At 43.2% G+C, this 27054-nt stretch overlaps 2 protein-coding genes across 4 annotated transcripts; both read right to left on the bottom strand.

Moving 5' to 3' along the window:
- Positions 1-1025: 1025 nt before the first annotated feature.
- chd1l (chromodomain helicase DNA binding protein 1-like) lies at positions 1026-17937 on the bottom strand. 2 transcript variants are annotated; one of them, XM_018749864.2, is made up of 25 exons: positions 17731-17937; positions 16247-16359; positions 15942-16048; positions 14878-14992; positions 14674-14705; positions 14368-14449; positions 14108-14270; positions 13848-14003; positions 13305-13397; positions 12793-12889; positions 11545-11618; positions 10816-10926; positions 10200-10314; positions 8918-9071; positions 8636-8810; positions 8382-8524; positions 7893-8056; positions 6905-7110; positions 6351-6449; positions 6135-6205; positions 4373-4487; positions 2677-2785; positions 2321-2548; positions 2000-2081; positions 1026-1745 (listed from the first exon to the last, which is right to left on the bottom strand). In XM_018749864.2, the coding sequence occupies exons 1-25, from the start codon at positions 17822-17824 to the stop codon at positions 1623-1625; spliced, it is 3021 nt and encodes a 1006-aa protein (XP_018605380.1). In that variant the 5' UTR covers positions 17825-17937; the 3' UTR covers positions 1026-1622. The 2 variants fall into 2 exon arrangements, with proteins under 2 accessions (XP_018605380.1, XP_018605381.1); XM_018749865.2 differs by having other exon boundaries at positions 6905-7053.
- A 1444-nt stretch (positions 17938-19381) lies between these two features.
- tbx19 (T-box transcription factor 19) lies at positions 19382-26336 on the bottom strand. Of its 2 annotated transcripts, none has more exons than XM_018749928.2 (8): positions 25953-26336; positions 24305-24569; positions 22399-22533; positions 22218-22279; positions 21334-21395; positions 20569-20748; positions 20327-20459; positions 19382-20217 (listed from the first exon to the last, which is right to left on the bottom strand). In XM_018749928.2, the coding sequence occupies exons 1-8, from the start codon at positions 26204-26206 to the stop codon at positions 19980-19982; spliced, it is 1329 nt and encodes a 442-aa protein (XP_018605444.2). In that variant the 5' UTR covers positions 26207-26336; the 3' UTR covers positions 19382-19979. The 2 variants fall into 2 exon arrangements, with proteins under 2 accessions (XP_018605444.2, XP_029105167.1); XM_029249334.1 differs by having other exon boundaries at positions 20569-20745.
- Between the last annotated feature and the right edge of the window lie 718 nt (positions 26337-27054).

Genomic DNA, 27054 nt, shown 5'->3' with positions numbered 1-27054 from the left:
GGACCTGGCGCCCAGGGACTCTTCACTACCGCAGCCTTCGGTTTAGGGAGACAGGAGCCCTCTGTGTGGAGTCTGTCCTCTCGCTCACTTTCCCTGTGTTGGTGTCTCATCCACTGACTGACTGAGACCGTCCGTCTGTCCCACAGTCAGTCAGTGGTGTCGCCGACTGCTTATCAGCCCCTTCTGTTCAGCCACAGCTGTGTGAAACATAACCCACAGCTCATCACTCCCATCTAAAACATTGCACACGGTGCAGAAAATTATTTACGTCAAATCCAAAACGTTACTTTTTGAGAAAGGTAAAAGGGACTTTGGGTAAACAGATATAGAGTATTCCATTTACAGCTGAACTCGATGCCCATCGGGATTCCCACTGATAGATAAGCAACTTTTCAGCAATTTACCTTTTTATACAGCTGGGCATTCTTACTATAGCAATTCAGGGAGCCATGGTCAAGGGTAGAGATTTGACCCAAAAATCTTCAGACTAAAAGCTTAAAGTGCTAAGGACACGACCTGCTGTCCACTACTGACAAAGAGCCACTTTCATCATGCAGAGAAAAGTTAGAATGATGCTGGAGGCTCAGCTCTCTCCTCACTGGTGTCACAGCTCAGGCTAGAGGGCAGGGTCTGAAGCACAAACCTGCACTGTCCTTTTTGGGTTTTACACACAGCAGGCTATTCTTTCTGTTTTCATTTAGGATAAGTGCTCTGATCAGAGGTACTACAGCAAGCAGTGGGACTCGAACCAGAAACCCTCAGACAGTAAGGCAAGTAACCCTTCATTTCTTTCCTGAAGAATTCAAAATGTAAAAATGACTATACTATACATGTAACTAGTCTTAAAAATGGGACTGCACAACATTTCAGTATGTACAGTACTGTATACAATTCAAGTGATATGTTTTGTTATATACAACATAATTCAGTGGTAATTTATTAAAAACCTAGGTTGTCAGTGCAAAATCACCTAGATAACATTACAAAATTGCCTTCCAACAGACCAGCCAACCCAGCAGACGATATTTACACATTTATAATCATATTATTTAGGAAATAAGTAACTTTTCCAATTTTTCATGCACTACGGGAACAAACAATTCTTTTACATTAAAGCCTCATGTCCTAAGAGAGTAATTCTCAAACCATTCCCCGGAAGTATCTCAAAATAAATCTGTAAACTGTCAGAAACAAGTAACAAGGACTCCCACTGAAGTTTACAGTCTGTGTTATAATGACATCCATCAGGTTTCAGTTTTCACTTATCACTTAACTCAAACGGCTTATTTCTGTGGGTCATGATAGCAGGAAAACCTAGGTTTAAATATCACAATCACAGCAGGAAAAAAAAAAAAAAAAAAACAGCATTTTCTATTCAAATGTCTTTCTGCTTTGACAACTTCAAAGCTGCTGCTTCTTTTTCTCATTTAGGACGTTTTTGGGTATGAGCTGTGTTTTTTTTTTTTGTTGGGGTGCTTTACCAAAAAAGGTAAGACTCTTTACCGTTTACATTTGCACAGCTTTCCACCTGGCCATCTATGCATAACAAGTGTATCAATATTCAATCCTGTTTAGCAGCAAACAGATATGATCATGACAGTCTGAAAACAAGTGTAAAGATTTCAGTGCAGCTCAAGGAGGAACTCAGTAGTGCTGACTCTCTTTTGTTTAGAAAAACAGGACTCCAACCATGTCTTCTGGACAGGAAGCGCCTGAGGATGTTCATTCAAGAGGTTCTGGAGCTCCTGTCAAAAGATTTGACCAGTTTATAATCCACTGGACAATGAACACAGCTATTCAGCTTCATTATGTAAAGCCTTGTCACTGGTTACACTTTTTTCAAACCCCTCGTCCAGACACAATCCACAACCAGGGTGTGTCCTGACTATGAACAAGGCTGAGTAATAGCTGGTAATGTGGTGGCTTGATAACAGCATCACAGGGGTCAAAGGCTACTCAATCACAGTGTGATGGAATTAGGAGAATTTAGGATAATCACCCGTTTGTGGACAGGGCTTTCCACGTCAGCCACTATGTGCGTGACTTCTGAACCCATGACCTCTTCTTCATCACCATCATAAGTGCTTCATTATTAAGGAAGCAAACATTTCACAGGCAACAGAAACAGCCAGGCAGTTATGAAATACCATCCGATCCAGGAATTCTCTTGCTAAATCAGAATGTCTTCAGAGTGCCTTTTGAAATCAAGATTAGTCAGCCAGAAAGAAAACAAACCAGTGGTATGGTGCAAGATGAGGGAACCTCAGGGTAAAGGGACTCCTTGGCTGTCACGCCTACCCACGTAACCTGAGAAGGATATGTGATGAGGTAGCGTGCAAGACTCTTCCTGTCCGAGGCAGCAATGTTGTAGAAGAAGACATGGACTCCACCCATGAAATCGGGCATTTTATTGCGGACTGGCATTGTGTCCTTGCCCACTCCACTAGTGCTGCTGGAAGATGAGGGAGCTGCTGAAAATACAGATGGGGACGATGAAGATGAAGGTATGGCCAATGCTCGGGAGGATGCCTTTCTAGGAAAGTAATATCTGACAGGGGTTGTTAAGGGCCATGTCAAAGGTCAAGGTGAAACAGTTCATAACCACACTGAAGAAGACTAAACACTGCTTTCTGAGTATGAAGCACTTCACTCTAAGAAGTCATCCAGCAAGGATACATGTAAGTGAGAATGCTCCTGGAGGCTAGGTGCTTGCGAATGAGCCTCTCTGTGCCATACCAGTTGAAGCCCTTGGTGGAGTGACCTATCCTTGGGAGGTGTACACTTGCTGGTATGTGAAAGGGACACAGAAGGGAGAGAAAATTTAAAATTCACCACTGATTTTTCATTTGCTGACAAAGTTTCCAGTGTGGATCTAGGATAAAGTAAGTCATTTAGCCAATAATCTATCAAGTTTACACTGGAACAATGCATATTTGTAAAAAAAAAAAAAAAACTAAATCATACTGGAACTAAGCTTCCAGATAATTATAAATCAAATACATGTAACGATTAACTTAACGGACAAGTTTTCTGTGCACGAGTGAGCAATATCAGTCCTTAAAGTTCAGTCAATGAACTTTGACTTACTGAAATAATTACCTGTGGCTTAAAATTAAACTTTGGCAAAGACACTTTGACTTCAGTTAAAATTCTTAATTTGGGAAGGATGATGTGGTTTAAAAAAATACTCTCTCCAGGGAGGACTGGAATTCCCCATCCTTACCTTAGATATCAATCTTTTAGAATCAAGTGCATTTCGAACAAACATCTTTGACTGCAACACTTTCCATCAGCAAAAAGCAAGGGTGAATAAAGGTAGCCTCAAAAAGTGGAAAATGTAGTGGAAAAGTATAATTCAGGTTTGATAGCTGGTTTTTAGTGACTTTTACACACACACACACACACACACACACACACACATTTTCAGAACCGCTTGTCCCATACAGGGTCACGGGGAACCGGAGCCTACCCGGAAACACAGGGCGTAAGGTTGGAGGGGGAGGGGACACACCCAGGACGGGACGCCAGTCCAGCACAAGGCACCCCAAGCGGGACTCGAACCCCAGACCCACCAGAGAGCAGGACCTGGTCCAACCCACTGCGCCACTGCGCCCCCCGTGACTTTTACATTCAACTGTAAATCAACAAGGTAATACAGCTTCTTTAATGCTGCTCAACTGAACTTACTGAAATAGCAGGTTTCACACAGTATTTACATAAGGATTTTGCAATTCTGAATTCTGCTGTATGAAAGTGGGTAACTATGCAATGTAAAATATTTCTCAGTTGCCATTAAAAAATACCATTATATGTTGGCGGTATATACCTAAAAAATTATTTTGTTTGCATTTGTTGTACACGATTTTTTGACAATACTTTTCACATCTCATTCCCCCTTATTATTAATGCAAATTAATTCTCTTCCAACTTGCACTCACTCTGGCAAACATGTGCTGGGAAGCTACTAGACACCAACAATAAAAACTTCAGAAAAGACTAAAGGTTACTTAAGAGGACTTCTTTTTTCCGCTTTCAGTGTTCATTTTAAAAAAATTACAGTATGAGTTGACTGTCCACTAAAATGATCCTCTCTACAAGAATTCCAGCAGCATCTTATGTTCATTTTAAATATTGAAGTTTTGTAATGAAAATACTGCTCTGTGCCACTGGTCTTTTATGACTTGAGGAGAACATGATGATAGGACATTTATAAGTCTGACACAACTGACCTGTTATATATAAGTTCTAGGTACTTTAAAATGACCTAACTAAAAATTTCCTTCCAAATAATATGACCCCAATCCCTGCAAACCTGAAATAAAAACATTCAAGGTGGGCTGAGGCTGCGATAGCTGTGTTTTAATAGGCATACCTTTCTTCTGTTTAGCCACCCTGTGGATCTTCTTCAAACCCTCCTCCAAGGCAGGGAGCTTTATTCCTGACAGATTGTTGGATTGATCTCTCTCCTGAGCCACGATCAAGGCTAGCTGCAAAACAAGCCAAAGGGAAAATGTCTCCACAGCACGTATAAGCCAGCCCACAACGCTTTGCAACCTACAATTAACTTACAGGATGAAAATATCTGATCAAGAATCTTTCATCGCTCTTGAGTTTTGCAACAGCAGGACAAGCTGAAGGCCTATCTGCTGTGAGAAATGACACATTTGCCTTCCTTAGCAGCAAACAGAAGCTGTTATGACACACAGTATACCAAACAGTCACTGTTAATACTTTTATGTTTATCTGACATTTTCTCCGAAGCGATTTATAATGTTAAGCTACTTACAATTATTTACCCATTTATACAGCTGAGTAATTTTGTTTTCCCCCACTGGAGCTGTTTAGGGTAAGTACCTTACTCAAGGGTATGACAGGTAGAGGTGGTATTTGAACCTGAGACCTTTGGGTCCAAAGGCAAAAGCACTAACTACTATGCCAGTAGCTGTTCTTGGTAAAAATATAAACTGGTTGCTGTCTATGTAGCCAACTGACATGTGATGCAAATATCTGGTCAGCATGAAGCACGAAGAATCCCCTACAGTCACTTCCCAATCAGCGTCAGGGTTTGGGACTAAAACTCTGCCGATAACTGCACAACAGGAATAAAGGTCTCCTCTTACGAGGTCATATGACTGGTACCATTTTTGTTATGAGAGATAGCAGTACACATTTATTTATTTAGCAGATGCTTTTCTCCAAAGCAACTTCCAATGAACTTTATGTAGTGTTATCAGCCCACACACCTTATTCACCAAGGTGACTTACACTGCACGATACACTACTTACACTGGGTCACTCATCCATACATCAGTGGAACACACTCTCTGTCACTCACACACTATGGGTGAACTGAACAGCATGTCTTTGGATTGTGGGAAGAAACCCATGTAGACATGGGGAGAAGATGAAAACTCCACACAGACCGAGCGGAGATTGAACCCACATCCTCTCGCACCACCCAGGCGCTACACAACAACAGTGCTACTCGCTGGGCCACCGTGTCACCTCTTATTATATATAAATATTTAAAAAAAAACTAAAACAACACATCAAAAAGAACCAGACTTGCCAAATTAATTTAACCCTCTTCAGGCAAACATTGCAAATTAACATCAGCTGGTACAGATTTTTTCTACTGCTAATAGTACTTTGGCCCTGTGAGGGTTTTAAAAAAAAAAAAACCTAAAATATTTGTGGCACGCACGGGTATGGACAAGCAATGGGTGCACCTGGAGTTGAGGAGGGCATTTCACAGACTGATGAAGTACAAGCATAACTTCACCTTAAATCCTGGACTGGTGGAGATACGACTGCCGCTAAAAGCCCCGTTTTGTGTTTTCATTTTGTTTTTAATTTTAATTAAATACTCTGTGTAAGCAATGCACATGTGAGAGCTGCACATGCACAGAAACATGTATTATTGGTGGGTCACATAGTTTTGGTCAAAGACATTAATTGTAATGAAAAGTTCTTATGAGTCAGTCACTAGTGAACATGATCCAAAAATGACACAGTTGTAAAAGCGTGCATATAATGTTAACCGCATAATGACTGAATATTCTACAGCTGAAAAAGCTCACTTATGCCCACCCTTCACAGCATTTCCATTGCATTTGTTCCAAGGAGATACTCACTTCATCTTGGCCATCCAGCCTGGACTGTTTGTCATCAATCGGAAACAGCAGCACGTGACCAAGAGCCAAATCTGAAATACAAATTTGATAAAATGTCCACAAATGCCCGTAACGCACAATGTGCAAGTGATCAACAGTTTTGGTAAACTTTAGAGGTGTGTAGTATGTGGCCAAATTGGCTACACAGACCTTAATCCACACAACAACCAGAATCACCTTTCATTTTGCCAGCAAGCTCATACTGCTTCCGAGGCTCATCTGACCTCACCTCCAGCGCGGTGAATAATCCACCTCGTCCCCAGTGACCAGAGTCATCTACACGTTTAAAAACAAATACAGCACATGCAAATGTTACACATCATTACCTTCACTACGACATCTTAATGCACTGATTCCCCAAACAAATCACATAAAAGGAATTTGATAAACAATTTATTACAGCTTAAGTCTTCTTTTAAAGTTAGCCAGCTTTTTCATTTAAAAAAAAAAAAAAAGTCATTTTAATATATGGGGATGTCCCTACAACATCTTTTTTCAAGGTTTACTATACTTGTGGTTAGCAAAAACTTTCATGCAAAAATGGCAAACATTTAATGAAACAAATGCATACAGGACATATTTGTAAAGAGTCGGAAATTTACTAATTGAGTCACAAATCATATTTCCATTTCATCCAATAGGTACCATGCTTGACTACAGCTGAGGAAAGTAATACTGTAAAACATAGGGTTTCGTAGCTGTGACCATTAGGAATTAGGGGGCACACTGACCGACACAGTGTACAATAATAGCATCCTCCTGGTTGGCCTGTGGGTGAGTAACATCCCCCAGGATGTAGTGGATGTCTGTGTGCTCCGAAGCCACGGAGCTGATGCTGATGTCATCACCCTCTTCCCCTGCTTCCTCGTCATCCTCATCACTGTCAGCAAGAGGCAGGCACAGAGAGTGGTACCCACATGATTCCCACCATGCAATCCTGCAGGAGGCACAAAACTACAGTTAACTGTAACTGTAAGCATTCACAGTATATTATATTACTGACAGGATCTAGAGGCGCTCACAATTCACTAAACTCAGAGGACATTTCTCTGGGTCTTTAGGCAAAATAAAGGATACAAAAGGTGGCAGGGAAGCAATGGTTGATCTGTGCTGCCAGCTGACTACATTGATAACTAAACAGTGTATGCAATAACACTACATGATAATATTTACTTGAAGTAAATATTATGGTCTATAAAAAAAATACTATCAATAAACAGAATGCATATGCAAGAAATCCAAGTAGTGTTAGACTTCTTTGAGGTTTTTCTGCAAACTTCATAAAGTCAGTTTTTTTTTTTTTTTGTTTAGCTGACTCTATGCACTTTTAACAGTTCAGAGTGTAAAGGAGCTGTGGGTGGATGTTGATACTGCAAGTCATTTTCTAATGGTTCAACGTTAATGCTACTGCTTTACAGCCCACTCACGTTTTCCTTCAGTAAAAACATCACCACGCATTAAGGGTTTTTTGACACTTTCTACATGGTAGGTTTAGGGGTAATCCAATTACCCAGCAAAAAAAAAGTGGTCATCATGACATCCTAATAGAATGTAGTGGGGAGATGACAAGTTTCTTTCTGGGGAAAGTCCAGAACTGCAAGGTGCCACGTCAGAGCGATAGAGGGGGAGTGAAAGGCCACGATAATGCCCTGAATCAGAGCTATGATTTCCCAGAAGAGAGCAGAGGCTGCTTATGACAGGTCACGAGACCAGGCTTACTTCCTCCTGTACTGCTGCTCCTCCCGCTGCCGCTTCCTGTCCTCCTGTAGCCTAGCTTTCTTAGCGGCTGCCTCCCTTCTCTTCTCACGTCTCAGCTCCAGCTCAGCTTCAGTCAGTACCCTCTTTCTGCGCAATGGGGCTACCAGGGGCCCGGAGAGAGAGACCTAAGGAGGCACAGAACACTAAGGTGCAAGCAACTGATTGACACACAATATACTGAGGTGCAACTTACTGCCTGACGCCCAGTGTATTCAGGTACAACACCTTGCTGACACAGACTGATGACAGATACCGTCTTGAACACAGTTTACAGACATATGAAAAACATCTGATGACAAAGTACACATTCTCTCTTACTACCTACTGACATATGCACTGCCTACAAGGTTTTTTTTTTTTTAAAAAAAAAAAAAAAAAAAACCCTAGTGGAGGGTTTTTGTTTATTTAGCATAATCAAAACCTTCATCTTTCAGAGGAAGAGACTCTTACACCAGCCTTGTAGCGAAGGGCTCGCCCCTCTTGTGCAGCCTCAAGATAGGTTTGCAATTCTTCCACCAGCTGATCAAAACATCTCTGGTCCTCTGAGCTTGGGTCCCTGGAGTAGTCCCGTCCCTCATAGATATACATGTGGTCTGTAAAGAGATACACGATTGAGAACAAACAGCTACATGTATCGCTATTCTTAGTAACAATACAGGTACATTTTAAATTTTAGTCAGTCTCACAGATGACGGTACACTCACTCTGACTGTTAATGAGCGATGTGTCCTCTTCCTTGCTTGGAAGGCAGGGCTCCTCATCAACCAACCACTGACCCCCCTCTGTCCGTCCCAGGATGAGCCCCAGGTCCACATCCTGCACAGAGCTTTCCTCTGAAGCCAAAAGCTTGTCCACCCCAAACTTAAGGATCTCACTCAGCTGCAAAAAGGATAATAAGATCATGGCCTTTAGACAAATACAGGAGTGGCAGTGACAGAGGAGGACTAAAAGCTTAGAGAGGTGTCTAGATTTAAAGGCTGTCTGACCTGGAGTCCAGCTTCTGCAGATTGGGCCTGGTCAAGCAGAGAGAAGCGGCCCTCCTCGATGATCGTGTTGGTCAGTTGCAGCTTGGACGCAGCTCGCGAGTATATAATCTCTTCCACTGTGTCCCTTCCCAGTAGCCTGATAACCTTCACAGCCCTGCAACAGGTATGGGCAATACAAGAGCAGAAGAAATTTAAAGTAGACAACAGATGGTGTGTTCAAACACTGGGTGGAGAACTTCCTTTGCAACCTTGAGAAAGATGCTTAGCTAAACGAGGGTCAATTACATGTTGTGCAACGGTGGACAAGAAAGTAGAGAATCCTTTTTTTTGTATTTTCTTCAGTTGTCTGTTCCTTAAAATGAGGCAAACATTACCTGCTTCTCTGCAGCTGCTAGCTGGCAGTAAAAAGCACCCAAACAACAAGAGTGTGGATCGGATTAATTCAGACACTGCCCTTCCAGGTTATGTCGGGTTTTTCTGACTCTTTGCGATCAACAAGATAGCAAACGTTGAACGTTTGTAGTATAGATCAGTGAACAATCGTCACTAAAGAGAAGCTTGTGAACACAATTCATTTTTATTTTCAGTCAATTTTAATACGTATAGTTCACAGACAATAAAATCTTATTGCATTTATTTATTATAGTTACATCCAAGAGTTTCACATAACGTAGACACCCCACGACTTACACAAATAGACCGCTCTACTCCTTACGCAAGTCAAAATTTGCATATGTCAGATTCCCCTTCCTTCCCCACCATTCAACATAACATTAATAACTTTTGCATCTCAGTTACTGCACCTTGATGTTCCTACGTTATTGTTGTTTTTATGCTACAGGAGTAGATGCGTAAAGGTTTATCCGGGCACGATCTTAAAGTTATAGTGCATGAACATTTACACCTTACATGAACTTAAGAGATCATGGGCGAAGTGAGTCTGGAAGCCATGAGTCTTAAGACCCTTTTTAAATGTGAACAGAGATTCATCAGTTGTAATAGAATTTAACACAAACTGAGATACATCTGTATTATTAGGCTTCTGTTAACTGATGTAGTGATAAAAGTTATTTTGAATTTACAAATAGGATGATTTCAGGTCCTAACTGTGTGTGTATACTGAGGACTTGGTACAAAACAAGGTATTTTAAGCACAGCACAAACTTTACAGACCAGATTTGGTGGGACTGTCATAACAATTGAGAAGCTAACATAAAGAACAACATAAAAAAAGATCAGAGCAATGCTTTCACACCTAGGGGGATTTTTTTTTTTTTTTTACCTTTTCTGACCAATCCTGTGGGCACGAGCAGCAGCTTGCAGGTCATTCTGGGGGTTGAAATCGCTGTCCATGAAAATCACAGTGTCTGCTGATGTCAGGTTCATCCCAACACCTCCTACAGAATTATGGCAGTTAAACTCATTTGGACCTTCGTGATCTCCGTTTTAATGGGGTTATTAAACTGGGTTTCAAAGGCTCCGATCTGAGCCTGTTTTCACACAAACATCAGGGTTTCCACAGCTTTTGAAAACTTAAAAACAAAAGGGGCATAGACTCTTAGGAATGTTGGGTCCAAAACATGTTTGTGTCCATTTTCCATGATATACTATGATCCAGTCACCCATTTCCCCCAAATTTCTGTACTAGCGAAAAGAGTTATCTTGAAACTGAACCTTTTTACAGAGCGTTTACAGTTCTCATTACACCGTTATCCCCCTGACCCCCATCCATCACACATATAGTCAAGGTGAGCTTTCTTTGTGCACCTCAGGTTTGGTTAATTTTGTACCAAAGACATACAAATTTCAGCATAAAGAGCCTTCAAACAACATCCATGATAAAGACAATGGGCTTATTCGACAGGTGCTAACATGACACATTACTCAGCACTGCCTACCTGCTTTGGTGCTCAGAAGGAAGACAAACACATCTTTGCTGCTGAAGTTCTTGATGGCAAGGTTCCGCTCCTCACCTCGGACAGAGCCATCCAACCGCTCATAGCTGTAGCCTACAGGGTGGAGGTTACCATGACAGACGATTCTGAGTTGTGAACATACAAACGCTTGCACAGAGGAAGAACTCCTACAGAAATATGAACACAGCCTGATACACTGACACAAAATTTGGCAAAGCAAACACAGAAACTTGCAGATTGTTTATGGTATGCCATTCATGGTGTTATGTATATAAATATTTTTTAAAACGCAGAACATGTTACAAATTGACGCACATAACATTTATATTCAAGAACAACATATAATTTGTTAGACAGACTACTGTGAGGCGCTTTGGCTCAGCATTTTAAAATTTCAATATGGTCCTTTTTCAAAGATCATAAACTAGGACCGACAAGGTGGTAATAAACAAAATCCACAACCACACCCAGAATTCACTGATCTGTGATGTGTCACCCACCATTAATGAGCCATAAAACATTCTTCAGAAGGGTGTTAATTTTGGAACGTACTCCTACTAACAGAACCACTCACGTTCAATACCAGAAACCTAATAAAGAACGACACACTGAAGCATACAGATTAAATTTTCAAAAGAGGGGGAAGCAAGTGAGAGCACAGGGTTCATATCAACACTGTATAGTATCTATAGTGGTGACATCTCACAATACCTCTATACTCCATGTAGTCCTGCAGAATGTCCAACACTCTTGTCATCTGAGAGAACAGCAACACTCGGTGACCCCTTCAAAAAAAAAAAGAAAAAAAACCCCTTTTTTCATGAGTTCCACAGCACTCAATAACATGGTGAGCCCTGTACAGTTCGTCTGTGGAATTTTTTTTTTTTTAACCCCCCTCACAACAGCTCTGCTTTTCTCTGCATTGGCTTCCTATAGCTGCCCGAATCAAATTTAAGACCCTGGTTATTGTCTACAAATGCATCAAAAGAACTGCTCCCAGCTATTTACAGGACCTGATCAACTACTACACTCAAACCAGACCCCTTTGTTCATCTACTTCTGCTCGCTTGGTGGTCCTACACACGAAAGGTAAAGCACGACGGTTCTCGGTTCTGGCTCCGTTGCGGTGGAATGACCTTCCCCTCCCACTCAGAAGTGCAGAAACTCTGCCTAAATTCGAGAAGGGTCTGAAAACTCACCTTTTCTGGATCCATTTCAGCCAAGATCTCTCCAGCTCACATATGGTGTAAACGTTCATGCACCGTAACTTCATGAGGATCACTAGATTAGCCCTTATACAGCCGCTACTCTAGCACTGCATGTGATTTTTGTGTATCTTATATTATAAAAAAAAAAATTGGTAGGACGTTAACAGGATTCATCTATCCTGCGTTTTATGCACCTACTTGAGCGATGAACATCGGTGCATCAAGTGGAAGGTAAACTAGGTTTACTTAAGAGTCACATGTTCGCAGCCATATCGCTTTCTCTTAACGTAATGCACAAATTGTATTTTTGCTGATTTGTACGTCACTTTGGATAAAAGCATCTGCTAAATGAATAAATGAAAATGACTAAATGTAAATGTAACAGTGCAACTCTCAGATGTGCCTTACTTTCCACAGATGGTGTATCATCAACTGCCTCCATGCAAGACACACAGCAGAAGATGGAACACTGACATAACACTAAAACATGAGCCTAGATATACAGTATGTTACAGAATGGATCAGGTCACAGACAGCAGGGATCTAAATTCCTTTTGAAAGGTGTGTAAACACCATTACGTGCATCAGACAAAACTTGGTTCTGAAACTACAAATCTTTCCGCCACTCTGCTTGATTTTATCCAGGACACTGAATGAAATAGGTTAGGAGTGTGTATCATGTGAAACAGCAAAGAGCAACACTGTGATTCACAAACCGGGGAGAAACTGGCATAGATGTGCAAAGACTGACCCCTGGTGCAGGAATCTCAGCATGCTGTCTAGGAGGCACAGCTTCCCACTGGCCTCAATGAGATGCTCCCCCATTTCAAAAGGCTCTGGTTCTACCCCTACAGAGAGAACGAGGGACAAAAAGAGCCTGTTTATTCTCATTATTTCATTATCCTTAATGTACCTAACATTTCTACATCTGCGCACTGGTAAAATATTGATACTGAACTGAAATGAATACAGTACAAATGAAAGAGTTGACAATAAAAGGAAAATGAGGAAATAACGGGAGGGACAAGATACGAAGACCCACAAAAAAATTCTCACAGTATTTACCCTACATAGCAAACTAACTGCAGTTAAGTATCACGCATCTGCACCTAAGTTTCTCTTCCTGGTAATGCAATGGAAACATTGTATTTTCGACAAGGCATACATTGCTTTGGAGAAAAGCGTCTGCTGAATGAATAAATGTAAATGTAGCTCTAGTATCTTCCAGTTCTGGGACCAAAGCTCAGTTTTCAAGTCTCCTACCATCAAACAGATACGGATGATTGACACATTTTCTCAGTTCCATTAAGATATTTAGCAGCCTGGTTTTGCTGCCCTGTTCGTTTTCAAATGCATCTGAGGAGGAAAAAAGCTGGTTAGTACATGAACGGAATCATCTCCAGACAGAGAACGAAACAGAGATAGGATCTACCATAGACATGTCACCATTACGCTGGTTTAACCAATAGAGCCATCTCAGTGCATGCGCCACAATAACCGCTGAGTTATCTACATTTGCAACAGGAAGAAAAGTGGTAAAGGGTATGGACTTGTAACACAAAGAACTAGCCATTCGACTCCTAGGAGAAGTAACGATAAATAACGTAAAACAAAAAAACTAACACGCATGACCATTTTAACTAAGATACCAACTTTCAGTTTTCATGGTAAAAATAAGAATTCATAAACGTGTAACCAATGCAATTATAAGCTACTGTATGTACAGAAAGTTCTAACAAACTGCAAAATAAAGTCTCGCCTTTGCACAACCATGGCTGAAACCAGGTTGTAGCTGGGTAGTCTTACCAATGTCCTTCATGAGGATGGCTTTGTAGTATCTCTTTTGCAGGGCAGACATGCCATGGTAGACCACCAGCTCTATTTTCCTTGGCAGCTCAGCTGCCACCTCTGCCTTCACCCTGCGCAGCAGGAAGGGCTTAAGGATGCTGTGTAGTTCACTAGCTAAAGAATGGAGGGGGAATATGCAACATTTTTTTCACATGGTTGCATAAACACAACATTTTCACTCATTGTCAATAATGGTTATATATCCCCAATCATCTTACCAAGAACTGGTTGAGTTTCCACCTGTGAATAAGTGCTGACAAAGTCATCCACCTCACTCTTAGGAAAGATGGAGGGTTGAATGAAGCTCAGAAGGGCATAGACCTCCTGCAGGTTGTTTTGGATGGGCGTCCCTGTGAGCAACACCTTGAAGCCAAATGAAAACTGCAAAACCAATGACAGCGAAGGTGGCCATAACTTACTAAGCAGCAAACTGACGTGCGAGTCTTGGAGCGAGTTAAGGAAGGTGGGAGGCACTCACCTCAGACAGCATGTTATGTAGTACAGAGTTCTGGTTCTTCAGTCTGTGAGCCTCATCCACCACCAGAACCCTCCACTGCCACCTGCAAAGTCAACAGCAATCCAAGGTTATAGGTCACACGACTACTCAGTCATAGGGCCTGTTCACACTACCTCTGATTTATGACTAATTCATCATGTGACTTCTCTAACATGTGATACGTTTCCCCTAACTAGAAGTGGAATGGTCTTCTGGAGAAGAAATCCCATATCTGCTGCTGACAAAAGTTAACGAACCACAAGAATCTGACCGCAGCTGTTGGCCTACCTTCTCAAGAATGATGCATCTTTGAGACATAGCTAAGAAATGAACAGACAGGAAAAAGACTTGAAACATTTTTGTCATTCACAAGGAAACGACGCTAAAACAATAATGGGCACTGCTGTGCTTCAGTACAAGAACCAGTGTGACAACAGAGGGTGACAGCTTTTTTAAGAAGATTCTGCAAGGTTCTAAGACAGGATGTCTTACTTCGTAAGTGGTGAGCAGCACATGAAAGCGCCTCCCTGTTTTTAGTTCACTCTGCAGCTCAGCCCTCTTTTCTTTGTCCCCCCTGTAACAGATCACTGACAAGCCGGGAGAGAACCTGTGAAGAAAACACAAAGTCACTGACTCTGAAGCAGCAGGAATGTATTGACAGTAATGAATTTTAACATTTTAGATAAAATAATTATCTTTTACCCAGACTATAAATGGTACATTTCAGATAAGATACAATTTAAACTACAATTATAGTAACTACATTTACATTTATTCATTTAGCAAATGCTTTTCTCCAAAACGACATACATCTCAGAAAAAATATATATTAATATAATTTGTGCATTACATAATTATTTGCTACCTTTAGCACTGTAGTTACATTTACTCATTTAACTGTTACTTTTCTCTACAGCTGCTTACAACGATAAACTATTACCATGATTTTCCAATGCACACAGCTGACTAATTTTAACCAAAGGAATTTGATGTATACTTTGATCACGGGTTCTTTATGTTTAAAGGCAGCAACTCTGAACACAATAATACCTGCTGTCTGATACACAATTTACACAAAAAGCTACCCCACAATCTCATGAGATCCAAAAAAATCTTAATCCACCCCTGTAATGCATAGTTTAATATTGTAGTTTTACTCAGTTCGGTTTCCACTCCTGCAAGAGGAGCTAAGGGACTAAACCAGCAGATATTTTTAACTGAATGGGTGTGTCCCCACCCCCTTCGGCCTTACGCCCTGTGTTGCCGGGTTGGCTCCGGTTCCCCGCGACCCCGTATGGGACGAGCAGTTCTAAAAATGTGTGTGTGTGTGTGTGTGTGTGTGTGTGTGGATCACAGTCTCCACCTAGTGGTGAATTCCAGGTAGCTCTATAAACAACAAACGACGACAAGAACCTGAGAGCTGGAAAGACCTCCTCCAAAACAATGACAACCATGCAGGATACAGGAAACATTCACGATAAAGCTCTGTATCACATTGCCACAATGCTGAGAGAAAAAGAGTGTCCGCACTAGGAGCGAAATCACACAGAACTCACCGTTCCATCTCCTCCCTCCAGTTCTCCAAGACAGAGAGAGGGCTAAGGATCAAGAAGGGTCCTTCGTGCCCTTGGCTCCCCCTTATATACACCAGCAAAGAAACAGTCTGTAAAATAACGAATGGGAGAACATGACATCATCTCACCTCTACGAAATGCCTCTTGTTGGTTGACTCCGTGACACAGAAGGCTGGATTTTATTTAAAGATTTAACTGTGCTAGCTGGAACAAAATAAACGAACAGTCAGACAACCCAGTGTGTTTGTTCAAATGTGAAACAGGTACATGTGGTCTAGTTGACTGACTTGGCATGTCTTTCCCAGGCCCATCTCATCACCAAGGATGCATCCCTCCTGGTTCTTTAGGCACTGGGAGAGCCAACGAACTCCCCCCAACTGGTAGGGCCTCAACTGGAGTCCTGTCCCAGCAGAGAGAGAACCAAAGAGAAACCATACATCACCCCAACCCTGAGAACATTTAAAGCAAAAACACACATTTATTAGTATTGTGATTTACAAAGAACACTGGGGCCGCAAATCCCAACCTATCCTAACGATAACCCTCGTCCGGTGCTGGGTACGCAGGCGTCCAGAGCCTGTCGCAGAAGCAAGGGTTCGAGGCAGGGAACCTCCTGGTGGAACGCCAGGCCATTGCTGGTGTAAACACCCAGAAATGATCCCAGCGCAACTGTCACCTTCTATGGAGTACGAACTAAACGGACCAGAATGTTCTGTTTTTTTCGACACTCCCTGTTTCATTGCTCCCCACATAGTGCGATGCGCGCGTGCAAACTGCTCTTCAATGTCCACTAGGGGGCGCTGGAGGTGCGATGAAGCCCAGGGTTCCACTAGGGGGCGCATCTGCGTGTCACTTTAATTTAAAAGGAGCCTCGAGGGGTATCTGAAATTGTATAACACACCCAAAAAAAAAGAAAAAGACCGCACTGAAGTTTGTAAGTGGCAGTTACTCCAATTAACTAAATATACAAACACTGTTAAAAAGGGAAATCGATGGAGACGTGGTGTCGCCAGTGAGAGACAGACAGGTTACACTCGTGTGTCAGGAACACGAGTAATTGCGTGTAAAATGTGTGGAATTACTGCAGCAGAGCACAAAGCTAACGACTTTGCTGTGGGGTCACGCTTTTAACCCTATGATTTTGTGTGTGTGTGTGATTGGTACTCAATGGTTCACACAACTTCCGGCGATGAAACGGTTAATGGAGGCAGTTGCCCATCGGGCCACTTCAAACTGGAATTTTCGGAAAGAAGTTATTTAAAAATCAAAATGCTATGGAAAAACAAACCGTACACGAATAAAACAGAGAATCTTGTGAATTTCAAAAACTCCTGTACCGTTCGTTGCAGCAGGAGGCAGAGTTTTTCAGGTAAATAAGTAGCTGAACGTGTCTCTGCAGACGAAGAGCGTAAAGAAGAACACGCTCGATTTTTATTTCCCCCCCCCCTCGTACACAAACACGAAGCTAGTATGCGGCGAACACGGTTTGGTAACTGTCAGTGAAGCACTTCATAAAATTGGACAGATTGCGTTGACACTCGACTCGAGTCGTGGCGAAAACGAGCCGGTTCCCGCCGCGGAAGCGAACATGAGCGACGCCTGAACTGAAGTGAATTTCGTCTCAGTTCGGCGGGAAACTTTTTCTCCTGTCCTGCCTGGACTGATCATGATGTGTGGCACAAGAAGTTGGCCGTGAGAGAGAGACACGCAGCCTGTGTTTATATTCATTACGTGCAGGCTGAGTACTGGTTTAGCTTCGGAAAGAGCGAACCTTTCAGGCCCCACGTCCTCAGCTGAGTCTCCGACAGCTTCGACTCCTTTTTCTCTGGGATGTTTTTCCGAACCTCACAAAGGAACTTTGACATTGCTGAGCCTGAGCAACTCGCGTCTCGCGCTCCAGTCGGAATTGTGACGCATTACTTCCGGGCGGAAACGGCGCGCGCATCCGCGCAGAGCCGCTCTCACTGAACCCGTAAACGGACGTCCCTCAGGTTGCTCCACATTTCCGTCCCAGATATTGAGTGTGTTTTTTGGGCTGAAAAAATAAGATTAATATTTTTAGCTCCTCTCTAATTCCATTGCCTAGAAAAAAAAATAAACAGGCAATGGCTTCGAGAAAAGCACATTCGACTGTAAGAGACTTGTGACGCGGTGCACTTCCTCCTTGTCAGAATCAGAGTCGGCCGCGTGTACCTCAAAAAGGTCAATGTTGAGAGTCAGGTAAATTAAATCAAGCAAGGGTTATTTAACATCTCTCGAAGCTGGGGGGTGCGGAGGCAGTCGCGACTCTCTCCGAACACGCAGTACATTGTACTGTGACTCATCACGCGACACTCGAAACGCTGGACCGCGTTCAGAGCGGCGCGAGCGCGCGCCCGCCCGAGTCCTGCCGCCGCCGCCACCGCGTGCCAAGATGCCGCTCCGCGCGCCGGAGAGTTATTATTTCATTACACACATGTGAAAACGACAGAGTGGCTCTTGTTGTGCCCGTGATTAAAATAACATTTTCAAGAGGGTAAAAATATTATGGAGTTATAATTGGCTATCTCTTTATGTGTTGTTTAATGGCGGAAATAAAAGGCCCAATTTGGATAAGTGAGGCAGAGTGGCGAGCCAGCTCGAGCACAGTGGCTCGCTTGGCAGCTTGTCCCAAAAAATGCTCCTGTGGGCATTTTTTTTTAAACTGCAGCTAAAAATGGGCAACTGCCTGAATTTAGGGGTAAGGTCTGACTAAGCTGCACTTTAATTCGAAGCCTAAAAGAGGGCCCATATATTTGCCTGGTAAAGAGGCGTTAGTCGCCGCTCTAGACTACGTTGTTGTGGCCGTTCCACTTTCCCGCCAGCAACGTACATCCCGCTTATGTCAATTTAAGAATTGTTTCAACGAAAGAAGGGTTTAGCGCAGATGTTCTTACCCTTTTTCTGTTTCACAGAACCCTTTTAATAGTCTGGTGAAAGCTAAGGGCCTTTCGTAGATAAACATCCACATATTCTGTGGGAGAAAAGAGTGTTTACAGCACCAAATCTATAATTTTCACATAAAATTGTACCATAGATAGTAATAGAGACAAGTAATAGTAGGTGGTAATATTTCCAGACCCCCCCCAACGGCTCTACAGATTCCAGATAAAGGAATCCTGGTTTAGCAAGTGATGGAGCGGAATGGCATCATGAAATTTCACGATTATGTCATAACTGAAACTTCCGGGTTTGAATCCCGCTCCCTGCTATAGTTCCCTCGTTCGAAGTACTCATTCTAAACTGATGCAATGAGAACACCCTGCTATAAAAATGGGTAAATCACTGTGAAGTTTCTCACCCAACACTGTCACTTAGCTTGCAAAGGTGTGAGCTAAATAAATGCTAATAATACTCTGCTGGATTATTCCACATGTATTGGCTTTTATTACATTGCACACCAGTTCATGCACATTTCCACAGCAAACATATTATTTACACAAGGGTTACATCATTTGAAGGTTTTTTTTAGTTACAAAAAGACATACCAGAATCTGAGCAAAGGTCAATCCTTTTAAATAATCCATGTTTTTAGAAACTGCACACATATGTGTTCATTATGTACACTTATCTGTCTGAGAGGTGACCAGTATTGTGGGAGAGACTTCCAGCTGACATATCCCCTATCTTCTCTACATTTTATACAGGCGCAGTTAGCATTACTAAGGCACATAGTACAAAGTTACATGCTGGCAAGTTGATTATTCAGAATCACAGAAATAACCTAATTCAATATGATTCAATCCATCAGCAGAAAGAAGAGAAGAAAAAGAACAAGTACAGAGAGAAGAACAGTTTAGAAGGAAAGCACAACATTCATCATAGCTGTTTTTACTGACTCAACATCAAAATATTACCAGTACTTTAGCCTCAGAACAGAAGCTTGGCATTAGAATTTACCACATTAGTCATTTTGTTTTTAAAGAAGAAAAAAAAAATTCTATCGGTATGGTATTTATCAGAAACTGACATGTACACACAGTAGGAGAGCAGGGTAGGGCTTCAAAATGAATGGGCGGAGACTGTGGTCCAGCCCGGCGCGCTCAGGCGAATGTGACTGTGCTGCTCCACTGGAGGGTCCGTGGCCCCTGAACCATGACCCTGTAGCAGGGAACATGGGGAGGAGGAGGCAGAGCTCCTGTCCACATGCACTGCTTGCCCTTGGGAACAGTTTGCGCTGCCCCCTGCTGGCCCAGAGTTGACACTGCAGTTGCTCACTGTCCACAGACATGGATACTGACTGAGAGAAGAAAGAGGAAGCTGTTTGAACAAATCACAGCTTTAGTCACATTTTTACATCTAAAACGCCTCCGAAATCCTTCACATTCCCTCTAGACCTCCAGTCGCACCTGCTGCTTCCAGGTGTAGAGGCTGTGGCTGAGACAGGTAGCACAGTGGGGTGGGCTGAAGGAGAGAGAGGTGTCCAGGTGTCATGTCCAGGAAACACCTGCAGGCTGCCAGGACTGCTCTCAGACAGGGGCACTAAGGAAGCACCAGAGACAAAAGGGGAGGTGTACAAAGAAATTAGGAAGCTTCCTCTTTCTGCTTAGAATGAGAATCTCACCGCTACCTGGACAGTCGGTGGCATCACCTGAACTGTGGTTGCGATGATGGAGGTACGAGGAAGGGTATGGGGCCGGGCGGTGCCCACGTAAGGGAGGGTAGCGCTCATATCCGTGGGGAGGGGCGAGCGGCAGACCCCCACCGTAGGGGTAGTTTCCACCACTCGGGGAGCAAAGGGCATCGGGGTTGGAGATGAGCCAACCACCTACTGGCAGAGGACAGCAAGGCCACAATCTCAGCCATGAACACCGACAAGCTGTCTCGCAGCGTCTCTGTACGTGTATTATACAGTGTGATAATGGATGCTTATACCCAAAACTAACACTTCAAAATCTGCAAAGCTGGGTATTTTTCATTAATATCACAATTTAGCTCAATGTACTTCTGAGACACAAAAATCGAGATTTACATTTATTCATTTAGCTGACGCTTTTCGCCAAAACGACTTGCAATGTTAAAATACCTACCATTATTTACACAGCTGGGTAGTTTTTACTGGAACAATTTATGGTAAGTGCCTTGCTCAGTGGTACTACAGCCAGAGGTGGGAATCAAAGCTACGACGTTTTGGGACCAAAGGCAGCAGCTCCAATCACTACGCTACCAGCTGACTATGACTAGCCATGCACCAGGTACTAGACCATTATCTAATATTTTCAGTGTCAAATAAGTAAATATATTCTAATAAAAGTACACTATGTGCTTAGGTACACTTTAGATATCTACTATATGTACCTAAATGACTGACACTTAGATGTGGACCCCCCCGCACAGCGCGCGCACTGGGACTCACAGTGCGATATCCCTACGTGCTGGCTCTCTGGCGGTGCCTCCAGCAGGGTTTTGGGATGATTCCTGCGCGGAAGAAAGACTCGCAGTGAGAAACGCCGCACGCACATTAATTCAGCCCGTGATAATGTAACAATATTCCAGCGACAGAAACTGCTCAGAAATCAGTTCGGCCGGGCGTCAGCGCGAATTGCTCGCAGTTACTGAAGAGCAGCTCATAAACACCTAGTGCTCTACAAAGCCCCTAAGTAGGAGTTGAGAGTCAAACGGCAGTGCCGGGTAAAGTCTTGCTGCCACGATTATATACAGGTGTAATCATAATGGCAGCTAAATAATACGAGGCCAGTATTAGCGCGTTCCTGTGAAGCGCGCACCCTTCGGGTCCCGTTCCCCCTTGCGCGTTCGCCGCGGCCGCCCGGCGATTCCTCGCACTTCACACGGCAGCAACAACGAGCTCCTTAACAGCTCCGGCAGCCTCACGCGCTCGATAATTCGCTGCGATCACAGCTGCCGACAGCGCGCGCCCCTCACGCGCCGCATGATATCATGGAGCGGCGCGCTCCTCCAGGGCCCGCGGACGCGGAAAGTCCCCGGATGCGCCTCCAGCGCGGGATTTCGCGCCAAGCTCTGCGCCGCAAACGGACGCTGAACGGCGGCGGTGCAAACTGCGCTGCTAAGACCCCAGAAGGGTCACGTACAATAAAAGCGGGGCAGCTGCTTACGCGTTTCATCTTTTTTTTTTTTTATCTTACAATATGAATTTTTTTTCTCTTTCCAAATTCAATCTGACGACTGATGAGAGTTTCCTCACTGACATGAACTGCAGAGAGGACAAAAAGGCAAAAACTTGAGAAATGTGCTTAAAAACCCAGCCCATGCGTGACTTACCGCTCTTTGGCATCCAGGAACGCTTTTGCAAATGGATTGTACTTTATCTTCAAGGCAGTGATCTTTAAGGGGAAATAATAAAATGTTAAGGTTAACTACTCTGTGAGCATTTTCTTTAAGATGGGAGAGTGGCCTTGAGGTTGCCGGAACAGATGGGTTAGAGTTCCAAGCCCATGCTGACCTCCTCATTCTGGTAGGCAGTGACAGCGATGAACTGCGTGTCCGCGAAGGAGATGTTGGTGACCATCCGGTGGCTGCCACCAACGCGCACGATGTGTATCTGTGGCTCGTATTTGTGCAGAGAATTGAGCATGATCTACAAAGAGGGACAGGGGAAGGAGGGAGGAATATCAGCTGCCAGCCGTAGTCTCAGGGTTTCACATGATCACCTATTGCTGGTTAATCCAGGCTTTTGTTCTCATCTTTGCTCTCATCTCCTCGGCTTTTTTTAAAATCGAGGTTAAACATTTTCTTAGCACCAGAAAGTCAGACACATAAAAAGGTACCTGTGTATGAACTGAAAGAGTTCTTATGAATAACCCACGCCTGGGTATTAAGTGACCTGCTTTTCTTTACCTCTCAAATTTACACTGAACATCTGGAATGGTGCGGCAGTATGGGAAGGAAGAGCTCCTGCTGTTATTAGCATTTCTACCAAATGATACTTATCAGTTGCTACCGATTTATGTTGCCACTTAGGTAAGTGAATCGATCCATCTTTGGTACCTTTCTCAAGAGCGACACCCGTCCCCTCACCTATCCTGTCCTAAACCTTGGGGTAGCTTATTCTACCCAGAGACAGACATTTCATTGTTATTATTTTATTTTATTTTTTTTTTATTTTTTTTTACTGTTAGTAACTTTGCAAGTTACCTTACACGAAGGCACAAAGAAATAAACAGAAATAATGATCACAATATTATTAATAGTAGCCCATGATGGACTTCTAGGGACAATACTTCTCCCCACCAGCAGGGGAGCCAGAGAGGCAGGAAAAGCAACACTACAATTTCCCAATTTAACAATTATCAAACCCCTGAAAAAACAAACTGTTTTTCATTCTGATTGAGGGCTTTACTTCACCTTTCACATCCAAATGACTATAAAAGAACCAGATACCCATCAGCATGGATGTTTGTTAGCTTCTGTGTTTTTTGTTTTTGTGTGCGTGTATGTGCGCTCGTGTGTGTGTGTGTTTTGCTTTTTTTACCAGAACATCTAAGGACTGGGGCTAAATTGACTCCACACTGAAAATAAAACAAGTAATTACCATAATGTACTACTAACCACTGCAATTATTTCATTTAGCACTGGTTCTCACTCAAAGTCCTGTGTGTTGCCAACACTGCATTTAATGTCAAAGAAAGGCAACAGAGGCGGGGGAGGACGTGGGGTTGGGGAGGGGACATGGGCCCCAGTATGGGGGGGCGGTTTGTGGCTGTGGTACATGTAAATACCAACAATAATTTTGCTCTGAAGTCATACTTGAATAGAGCATACAGGCCCCATAATGTGGCTCCTGAAAGCCAGGATGACTATATGAAGTACGGCTCTCTCTTTTTTAACAGCAGGAAGTCCATTAAATCCCAAAAGTGGTAATTAAGAGCTGTTTATTCCTGTTTACATGCGGTCCCTGGGGAACAAAGGGTCTCTATAGGTGAAGTGGCCTGAGAGGATCCCACTAATTGTATAAATGCACACTTGATATTTCCACAGGGCGAAGCCTGCGATTAGAGGCAACCAAAGGTTCCTAAAAGCCATGCCGCTCTGGCTCCAGGAGAGCACTGATATCTGGAGGAGTATCAAAGGTGGGTAAAACATACTTCAAAGAAGTTTTCATATGGTAATGTCCCCCCCTGCACCATAACTCTTGTAAATTGGAAGAATGTAAAGTTAAGAAGAGGACTTAGGTAGAATGCATCCAACATATCCCGTCCCTAGATGTAGATCATTTCAGAAGACACGGCTTTTTCACAGCAAAGAGGGAACTTAGACCGAACAGAACAAGATACTTGTGCGACACACGTGTTTGTGCAGGTCTGCATGAGAGCGAGACAGAGACAAAGCTAGAGGGAGCGTTCGGGCACCTGTCCACCCCCGTTCAGCTTGTTGGTCAGCTTGACCTTGCTGAAGGACACCGGAGCCTTCATCCAGTGAGCGCCGAAGTTGGGGGAGTCTGGGTGGATGTAGACGCAGCTGTGGCTGTGGGGCTCCGGCTTCCCGGCAGGGACCCACTCCCCGTTGACGTACTTCCAGCGGTGGGCATCTGCTGGGGCAAAGTCCAGCAGGAAGGAATACATGGCATTGGGGTCCAGGCCGGACACGCTGACCTTCAGGACGGGGAACATTCTCCTGCAGATGATGACCAAACACTGGGCATCTGGCTCTAGCACATAAACTCACACTTGAAACAAACATGACTCCCCAAATTAATTCATTTCAGCTCCCTGCAGTTGTGCACTTTTGTAGCGTTTTTTGGGAAAAAAACAAGTTTCAAGTGGGGCTGTTCAAACAGATGGACACCTTCCCACCCACCTGGTGCAATGACCCACCACTGAGTGATGGTCAAGCTGCATGTCACCACTTTGAAGAGTAATCACAAAAATCAATCAAATTCATTAAACACGGACCCATTAAAATAAATTAAAATCACCCATCCATAAATGCGTTCACTTCAAGAGAACCAAACTAAGTAGTTTTTGTCACAGACATTTGAAACATAAAAAGCATCAAAGGTTAATCTTAGGTTTATTTCGACACCTATGAGAAGACATTTGTTGTTATCTTCAGGGTTATTGTTAATTTAGTAATATTTTCCATTAAAAGTTTAGTGTTGCAAATACATTACACTTTTGAGAGGGGGGAGGAAAAAAAAAAAGAAAAAAAAAAAGCCAACTTTCCTTCATTCTAAAAAGCAAACTGTGCCGTTTAAAACTTCCCCGTCTGGTAAACTGCAGTTTTTTTTAAAAAAAAATTATTTGTGTTAAATTTAGAGAAAAAAACCTTCCATTGTCTTCATTTGCAATAATAACGGTTACATTAAAAACGATCAATTACTTTGGATACATACAATTTTTTATGCAAACCGCTTTTGTTGCAACTTTATTATATTTGTACATAATCGGTATATTTCCATAATTATGATTTTCTTTTAAGGTTAATCGAAAATATCTGGTATGTTTCCAACAATTTAAGTGTTAAGATGTAGTATTTCATTACTCCTCCGCAATAATTCATTTAACATTTGCTATAATAATGGTGAAAGTGATACATTTTAAAAATACTTAGATACTTAATATAGATGGCTATAATTACATAGCAGTTGTTTCCTACATTATTATGAGAAAATAGTTTCTCTTTCCCCTTATAAAAGATTACTTTTTTAATCGAATATCGTGTTAAATCACATTAGCGTTGTACGATCCACGAGGGAGAACAACAATTAAAACCTTTTTTTTTTTTTTTTTTGAGTTGGACTAACCAAACATAAGATACGTTTGATGCACGAGTAAATATTCAAAGTCGATGGAGCTCATTCGTCGCAGCAGATGCGAACAGTTAACTCACACAAGTAAAAATCCTTTCGTAATTAAAAAAAAAAAAAAAAAAATGATAAACGGGTTTCACTGCTGTATAAGTACAGCAATGACAATAATGACAAACTGATTTCACGTGTCGACCCGAGGAAACCTCGTTCAGATGAAAGGACCGCTCCGCAGCCCCGGGGGGTCTCACCTGCCGTTCTTGGTCACTATCATTTCGTTGGTGACCTCCTTGAATTTCCTCCAGAGTTCCGCCTCCTCCAGGCTCACCTTGAGCTGCTTCTCGGTGGGGTCGCCCTTCTCGCGGCCCGCCTGCAGCTCGCTCTCCACCACGCTCAGCAGTCTGCTGATGCAGCAGTCGCTCGCGTTGCCGCCGCCACCGCCGCCGCCGCCTCGGACCCCCGCCCCGGGGCCACCCGCGTCGCCCATCGTGCTCTCCACCTTCATGGAGCGACCCACCAAGTGGACCGGAAGCACAGTGCGCGCGCGGCACAGCAGCCCGGACACCCGCAGCACCTGCCCTGAGCCCTACGTTGATTGCCGGCTTCGGTATTCAAGTTACTGCTGTGTGTGTGTGTGTGTGTGTGTGACCGATCGGATGTAAAGTTCAGTCTCAGTGCTTCCCGAACGTTCCTCCCGCGGGTTCTTGCAGCCGCTCTCTGACAGCATGACACCTGTTCCAGCCGCAGGAGCCCAGTCGCTCAGTCACGTGGTCCACAGGTGATTGACAGCCGCTGGTTCAAAGAGGACTTATTCGCTCAGCGCAGGGGCTCGGTGTGCCTCTTAGAGGGGTCTTTCAGCTATCCGCGCGGATACACCACACTTTACATTTATTTACTCTATTTAGGAGATGCTTTTCTCCAAAGCAACTTCCAACGAACTCCATGTAGTGTTATCATCCCACACACCTTATTCACCGCAGTGATTTACACTGCTAGATACCCTACTTGCAAGGGATCACTCATCCATATATCAGTGGAATACACACACACTCTGTCACTCACACACACTATGGGGATTTGTCCTTATAGCGGGGGAAAGAAAAAAAAAAATTTATATAGCTTTTTGATAATATCACAAGATTTCAAAAAAAAAAAAAAAAAAAAAACACAAAGCCCGTCTTCAGACTGTGAAAGTGTAACATGTGGTGTAATTGTGCGGATGAACTTCTATCGCCTCTTCCAGCTGCACCGCCATCGGCCCTTTTCCTCTCGGATGCGGCTCCCGCTTCGCGCAAACTCGACTGGAAGCGCCTTTATTTCGGAAACAACTCAAGGCTACGCGAAGTTATGCGC

This window comes from Scleropages formosus, chromosome 1 (genome assembly GCF_900964775.1).
Source record: "Scleropages formosus chromosome 1, fSclFor1.1, whole genome shotgun sequence".
Lineage (NCBI taxonomy): Eukaryota > Metazoa > Chordata > Actinopteri > Osteoglossiformes > Osteoglossidae > Scleropages > Scleropages formosus.
The sequence above is the reverse complement of the archived record's forward strand: the minus strand, read 5'-3'. Positions and strand labels throughout refer to the sequence as shown.

Bases quoted from the DNA above. Each gene is read 5' to 3' on its own strand.
- chd1l (XM_018749864.2), bottom strand. From the start codon at position 17,824: ATGTCAAAGTTCCTTTGTGAGGTTCGGAAAAACATCCCAGAGAAAAAG. The intron at 8,057-8,381 runs GTAAGAGTCTCT...GTGCCTCCTTAG, and splicing joins CCCTTCGCTACAAGGCTGGT to GTCTCTCTCTCCGGGCCCCT. The intron at 6,450-6,904 runs GTCAGTGTGCCC...TTAAACGTGTAG, and splicing joins TATTATTGTACACTGTGTCG to ATGACTCTGGTCACTGGGGA.
- tbx19 (XM_018749928.2), bottom strand. From the start codon at position 26,206: ATGAAGGTGGAGAGCACGATGGGCGACGCGGGTGGCCCCGGGGCGGGG. The intron at 21,396-22,217 runs GTAAGTCACGCA...TCTTCCGCGCAG, and splicing joins TTCCTGGATGCCAAAGAGCG to GAATCATCCCAAAACCCTGC. The intron at 20,218-20,326 runs GTGCGACTGGAG...TTCTTCTCTCAG, and splicing joins TCTACACCTGGAAGCAGCAG to TCAGTATCCATGTCTGTGGA.